The sequence below is a fragment of the Falco naumanni genome, chromosome 1, assembly GCF_017639655.2.
Source record: "Falco naumanni isolate bFalNau1 chromosome 1, bFalNau1.pat, whole genome shotgun sequence".
NCBI classification, from domain to species: Eukaryota; Metazoa; Chordata; class Aves; order Falconiformes; family Falconidae; genus Falco; species Falco naumanni.
This window is the reverse complement of record NC_054054.1, coordinates 22588764-22596415: the sequence shown is the minus strand read 5'-3', so window position 1 is coordinate 22596415 and position 7652 is coordinate 22588764. Positions and strand designations below refer to the sequence as shown.

Here is a 7652-nt window from a genome sequence, read left to right as displayed (position 1 = left end):
CACACCATGTTATAGCTATGTAACAAATGACTCATCATTTTTACTTAACATAATTTATCTTGAAACTTACATATCCATATGTATTGTATCACTTATCACAGATTACCATTAATATGTAGTCAGCACATCCATTAGCCCTTTTCCAAGGTGTTTGCATGGATGATTAAGTTTGAACCATGTCTCAAATTATATACATATTGGAACAAGACATTTTGTTTCAGAAGCAAAGTGTCATAAAAATCAGCCCTGCACCAAAAATAATAGTGATAAAAAAGCTTACTGAGTTCATTTAAAATAAACAAGGACAGAACTGCTATCATTAATGCAAAGAAGAGGCAGACTACTTTTATGAATGCCATAAAAATAAACTATTTTAATAGATACATAAATAAAAGGTTTAAAGTAGAATTTTTCCCCCAAACATAAAGATGGCCTAGCTTCTGTACAGAAACTGAACAATATTCATGTGACTCCTAAATTAAATAATCACTTTGTTACATTCAAAATAATTGGAGGCAAATACATAATGAAATGATGCACCTGAATCATTCTCCTTTCTCATTCTAGCAGTGTATACAGTATTTTCTGGTTTTACAGTACTCTGAGGATATTGATCTGTTAAATAAAACTCTGAATGATAGAGCGGAAATAAAATGAAAAATCAAAGGAAAAAACCCCAAACAACCCTTGCACCCAAAAGAGTACCTTGTGTCACCCAGTAATTAAACTTTTAATGGAAGAGAAGTAAGTATTGTGCTGTAAAATAAATTATGTCTTTTACATGTTGTTGTACAGTTATCTTAGTGTTTAAAAATTACATTCACTTTGGTGATGTGTTTTTCTCTATGCCTATAATAACCTATATGTGACGTGTGCTAGCTGTTCACGTGTGTTCAGTAACAGCCTTCTGGGTTTACTACAAATGGAGGGAGCTTAGCACATCTAGGAAATTTTTTAAATTTTCTGATTTATGTAAGACAGACAAAGTCTAATTCAAAGCAGCTTTCCTCCTATCATGCCCCTCTCCCCAATACCTCTAAAAAGTTACTCTGACGGCTTCATGGTTTTGCTGTGTTTGTATTGAAAAATGTCATTCTGACCCACAGAGGTTCTCAAATTTTGTTTTTCCTTCCTCTCTATGAATCATCTGTCAGTTTGAGAACATCTGCCATTAACATCTCCATATTCTCCAGAGATTATAACTGATTTAGGCAAGGAACCACCACATGTCCACAAAAAATGAGTTTACTGAAATTAAGTGTTATCACCATTGATATCTGGAATGTAGCTGTGATGGGTGAGCACCATTCATCCCGCAGAGGAGAAAGTTTGTCATGTGGATGGTTATGTACACTCAAGGCAGAGCACTGAGGTATCTCCTGCTGGTGAAATCGAAGAAAAAATTAAAAGGTGACAACTTTTATCCATAGTGCAGAGCTGGCATTTCTAGGATATTCTGTCAGAAGTTCAAGAAAGTTGGGTCAAGCTGACTTGGACTTGGCAAAAGAGGGTGCTTAGAGTCTATCCACCAGCAAGACGTGAACGGCAATGTAACGACTGCCCTTTTTTCCGATTTGCTTTTTTCTTGTTCTTATTCTTCTTTTGCTTATTTGCACCTTTACTTTTGTCTGATTTCTTTTTCTTTTCATCCTCCTTAAACCACGGACCCCAGACTCCTCCATTCAGCTTTGGGTTACTCCGAGGGTCCTTAGGTGGGTATCGAACAGGAACGGCAGTCTTATTAAACTGTGAAAGCCTCCGCAACAACTGCTTCACTACATCTGGATACCTTGCAGAGAGGTCCACTCGTTCATATGGATCAGCGGTTATGTTGAAAAGCCACACTGTTTTGCCAGCCGACCAGGAGACGCGTTCATTGTGCCAGCGGTTGGGGCCCGCGTTGCTGAAGGCCTGGGGAGGTACCCAGTCGCTGTATCCTGGATTTCCCGTCAGTAGTTTCCAATGATTCACTCTGATGGCAGATTGAATTGCAGTGTTCCAGATCCCATAGCCTGCTGCCCAGGACCCATTTTTGGCTTTGGTGTAAATCGGATCAATGTTGTGTAAGATGTCTACTCTTGGAGAACGTCTGCCTTCGCTAATGGTTTCCCATATATCATAGCCATCCAGCTGGATATCTTCATTGATCTGCCCTTCTGCCAGTGTGATCAAAGTGGGGAACCAGTCTGTGATGTGCACAAGCTCCTTACACACAGACCCTTTGTTTTTCAGAAGAGGGCTATGGACAAACCCAACAGCACGGATACCTCCTTCCCAATAGGTCCCTTTGCTTCCTCGGAGTGGCCAGTTACTTCCTCCGGCCATTGGCTGTCCACCATTATCTGAAGAATATATGATAATGCTGTTCTCATAGTAACCATACTTCTTTAAAGCAAGGGTTACATTGTTTATGGCTTCGTCCAAACAAGCTAGCATCGCAGCGTATCTTCGCCTGTTGATGTTATTTATCGATCGATAATGTTCAAAATACCTGCCTGGTGCCTGAAGAGGCGAATGAACAGCTTGGTAAGCAATATATAAGAATATAGGTTTCCTGGGGTTATGGGAAGCTAAGATTTGTTGTACTTTTTGTGTGTACATCTGCGTTGAGTAGATGCCATTGTCATGATCCCAAGCCGCGTTGTCATTCTCATACAGGTCATAGCCACATATCCCTGGGCTGTCACATTTGAAGTGAGTGTAATAGTCGCCGCTGCCTAAGAGCGAGCCGAAGAAAGTGTCAAATCCTCTCTGTGTGGGCATGCATTCTCTGCGGTAAAACCCCAAGTGCCATTTGCCAACCATGTGCGTTGAATAACCAACCTCCTTCAGCTTCTGAGGTAGCGTGACGTTATCCAGAGGTAAGCAGTTGGGCTGGGTTGGCCGTATAATGGAGTGCTGAAGGCCCGTGTGTATCTGGTACCTGGAGGCAGGGAGGAGACAGGCATCAGGTGGGGAGGGGGGAAAACATGCTCTGGCCCTTACGTGTGGACACCGATGTGCATATAACTGTAACAAAATATTTCTACACATGCAGCGATTTTCTCTGAAAATATTTTGAAGAATGCGAAAAACTAAAGAGGCCACACTATTAAATCCGACAAAACAGGAGAACGGCATCTGCTTTGCTTCACAAGTGTCTGAGAGCAGTTCCCCCACTTTGGCCAGTGGGCGACAACACTGAAAAAACAAGACGCAGCATCATCACACACTTCTCTCCCTGCTGGCCTCATTTTTCATGTTTTTAATTTCCTCGTAGCTGTGAGCAATGTCAAAGGATCTCGGAGGCAACGTGCTGCTCGTGAGCCATTCTTTGGGCAGTACTATTTTAAAGCTAGCAAACTCCCAGAGCTTTACGGTACCCCTTCTGTATGATACAAACCCTGGACAGCAGAATGATGACATTGTTTTTTCTGAGCATAAGCAAGTCCTACAGCACTGACCGGAGACCAGCTCTCCTGGCACGCACAATGCTGACAGCCCGACAGTCGGATTTCTGGTCATCCGTCATGCAATATGCATACAGGCTATGACTTAGAAGAGATATTACTAATATTAAAACAACTGGGTCAGCCATCAGCATGCACATGATGGGGCCTGGCTCTGCTCTCTCCTGGAACACCTACAGTCCCATGCTCCGGCATTCATCACCTGAGTAAGAGGCATAAGTATGTGCGGATGGCAAGTATCCTGGCCAAAACTGAAGGATGCATGTGCAGTTACAGGGAAAGAGGTTTATGAGCCATCACTCAGAAGGAAGTGGTGATTTCATCACTGGATCTCCTGTTCAGCAGTCATTTTCTGCCCTTGCCTAACTGCTCAATGAAATGTTTCCTTCCGTGAACTGAGCTAGTCAAAATACCTATATATACAGGAGGACGGATATTTGGAAGTAGGTTTTTTTCCTCCACAGAAAGCTGTCACATGTCCCCATTAAAAATGGTTATAGAAAATTATGTGGACAAATACAATTTTTACAGTGCCTCATAATTTTCTACTGGTAAACATATCTACAGCATATAAAAATGCTGGACTTTGAGCGTGTAACAGCAGTATATTTAAAGGATCGGATAATAAATTCTGCAGTGCAGTACAGTCTATGTGTAAAGAATACATATGGGCTCCATATGATTAGAAAATGAATTCAGCATGGGCAGCAGCAAGCATCAAAATTCAAGGACAAATCCATTTATATTGGTTTGACACTAAAAAATAAAATGTAACAGCATATTGTAAAGCAAAGAAGACTTCTCCCAGCGTGTGCGAATAGATCAAATTCTCAGTCATTAATAGAATGGCTAGGTCCACCAATACTGTGGATCTTCCCCAAAACCACTTTTTTAATTAATTTGTGCTAGCGGGAGTTGGGACTTCCTGACACATTCTGCTAGTATTGCCAATCTGATTGGCCTCCTGAGCTGTTTAGAAAATTAAAAACATTAGGCTCTGCCTGTCCATAAATAACTTAAAAGTCTGCTTTTATACGATGTCTTCCTGGCCAAGATCTTAGAAGGCACCATAGATGTCTTTAATGCCTGCCAATCTGTAATAATTGTGTAACTCCCATTTTATTCTTGACCTTATTTCCACGGAACCAGAAGCTCTAGCCTAATTCGTTGCAGAAGCTTTGGGTGTTGCACTCTCTGCTTCAAGCTAGCCTCTGCTAACTACACCACAAGGGCTGCTGCTTTGCTCTGTCTCCCTGGCACTTTTTCAGAGCATTGTTTCTGTTAGCAGTTTGTGGATTGGGAGCCCTGCCATCCAATTGTCCCCAAACTCACCAGCTGGTGCTGACAGAAGAGATACTGCCGTAGTTAAAGCACACTCACAAAATCATGAGTTTCTGGGGTCTACACTTTGCTTTTGTAAAAAATATGATGGGCACACGCAAATACCCACGTCTTTCCCATGATTCAAGTATAATATTCTCCTTTTAAAACAGGTAAACTGCAGTAAGGAAACCGTGCTGACTAATGGCAGTGCCCCATACCTCAGTTCACCTCTGAGAGTCCTCAGGGAACGATGTTTACAAGACATTTCATTGCCTTCTCCTTTGCTTTCCTCTGCCTTTTTAAACTCTTTCAGTAAATTCCCTGTATTTGATCCAACTGGAAAAGTCCTTGCCCCCACCTTGCTCTTTTACTAAATAGCTTCTGGTTTCTTAAATGTTGACAGCCACTTCTACCTTGGGATCAACCCCCAATCCCCGCTGGAAAGTTTCTGCCCTGATAAGCTTATTTTGCTGGAAGTCAGTATTTTCTCAAAAGCAGTGCTGTAACAGATCCTTCCACCCTGACCCTCAACACAGAAGCTGAACTTTGAGGGGAATGGACAACAGAATCTGTGACACATTGCAAACCGGTTTGCCTCTTTACAATGCCCACACAGAAAGTCTGATATTTCGTACAAAGTTAATTCTCATAAAGAATTCATAAACAACATGCAGATTCCCCAGGGCCTTTCAATTATATATCCAAGCATGAAATTCCTGCACTGTTAATCTGACAAACACTGAACCAAAAATTACCAAGAATTAGCCTCGGTGATACATATTCTTCTTAGGAAGTTATCTGGTACACAGGAATGCATCTTATTTCAGCAGTCCCCCCAGTAAGTTATTCAATATGCTGGCTACAAGGCACATACAGCAGTCCTGCTTCAGTTCTCTGCTGCTGGCTTCCTTGCTGAGATGCTCGTGTGTTCCCCGTGTGTGTGCTATTTATGGCATAGCTATGCTTCTAGATATACATATATGCACACATACACCGAGACAGGCACTTTTATATTCATAAATGTAAAAAGGGATCTGCAAAATAATCAAATTTAAGCCCAAACATTTTAACTGTAGAAGTGTTTCACAAAAATGTCAACCTCTAATTATCAGACTATTATTCACTATCACAAAAATGGTCATGATTTCTTCACTTTTCTGTACCGCATGCCTTCCTAATCGATCCATTAAGTGCCAATGCTACTTTTTCGGTGAAAGTATTTTGTTTTCAAAGGACCTGCAGACCATTCATGGGAAAACAAAATAATCTGAGCAAAAGATAGAAGTAAAGGGCATTAATAGCAATAGGGCAAGTGTCTCAACATTACTGGTCTGAAACTGTATTTAGGCTGTGCAAGAGAAGAAAAAACTGAACGAGGCAAAACATAAAGGAAATAAGAGGCAGATGCTGCTTTGGGAGGAGTTCTCTAGAAGATAAACTCACGAACTCACTAACTGCCATGAAGTGTTTGTGAAATACATTCTATAGATTTCATCGCTTTCTACCACAATACTAGCAATTTCTTTAGAATAAATTGGTTTAATTTAATCCCAAATGCAGAAAGTCAGTTATGATCATGACTAGTCTGGAATTCATTATGATAATTACAACACTGGTAACCAGTTATACACAAACAAATGGTGACAGGCCACAAAATCTCATTTCATAGGTTTCCACACTTCTACCTTTATGGACAGTGTTTATATACAGGTAACAGACCGATAATATTCTGTACAAAGTACAGGGGTTCAAGACTTGTGAATACTTTATATGCATGTACTATGCCCTCTTTCCCCCTACCCCTCCAAGTTCCTAGATCTCAGCTGTCTACCTGCAATCTGAAATCTGCAGAACAAGGAACTAAGTAAGATTTATGTGAAACGTTCAGCTAATAATAAGCATATTGAAAATGAATTTATCCTCACTACACTGGGATGGCTCTTTCTTGCGCATTTTCTACTCTTCTATTTTCTTAGTGTGGAAGTTGTTCAGATGTTTACAGTGAAAACACTGCTAACTGTGCCAGCCAAGGCAGCTGTTTAAGGCTAGTTGACTGTTACACCACTTTGTTTACTTGTTTGTAGTGGAAAGTTTAAAGCAGTGGACTCCCAGTGGGAGTATCTTGATGACTTCACAGGTCCTTTGCTTCTTGGATGCTGAGAGAAATATTTCTTAAAACGAATGAATAAACAAATAAATCCTCCATCCTGAGTTTGAGCTCAGGGTACTGCTTTCCAACACCATTTCCCATCCTGTTTTAATCTAGAAAGACACAGAGCTAAGCCAGTGGCTTTTACATTACTCCTGCCTTCAGTCTCAAGGTGCAGAGACCATTAAGTTGTTAAAGGTCAACTGCACATTCAAGTGCCAGAGCCTTTGTGGATGTAAATCACAACGGGGATACTAAAGTCAATTTGACCTGAGCTTGAGGAATGCATTAACATTTCGAGGGTTAATTTCCCCTTTCTGATGTCCTTAGTAAAGCTAAATTAGTTTCCCGGTTCTCATCTGGAGAGCAAACCAAAGTAGAGAAGCAGATCAATGACAGTAATCTTTGCACATTTTCATTACTATTCCCCTGAAGCAGAGAGCAAGACTTAAGGTCTGTATTGTGCAAGAGATTCTCCTGGCATGCCTCACATCCCCACGCTGCTTACGCAGTCTTAAACGTATGTGGACCAAACCAGTTGTCCTTAAAAAAAGTTTCCCCAAGGAGTTTTCTATTGAGTATTTTCACCCTTAACTTCAGGGTGGGTTCTGTACTGAGGAAGAAGCTGGGATGTTCCTAATTTTGTAATGTGCATGTACAAAACTATTGATTTTAAGTTCTCATGATTTTAAAATACTGCATTAATTGTCTTCAAACTGAGATTCTTGTTA

General features: G+C 40.8%; 1 protein-coding gene across 1 annotated transcript in view; it reads right to left on the bottom strand.

Annotated features, from left to right (window-relative positions):
* Positions 1-353: 353 nt before the first annotated feature.
* ARSJ (arylsulfatase family member J) overlaps positions 354-7652 on the bottom strand; it is a 45664-nt gene continuing 38365 nt past the window's right edge. Inside the window, exon 2 of the mRNA XM_040584562.1 lies at positions 354-2923. Coding sequence (XP_040440496.1) covers positions 1522-2923 — 1402 coding nt within the window. The 3' untranslated portion in view covers positions 354-1521. The remainder of the gene's footprint in view (positions 2924-7652) is intronic.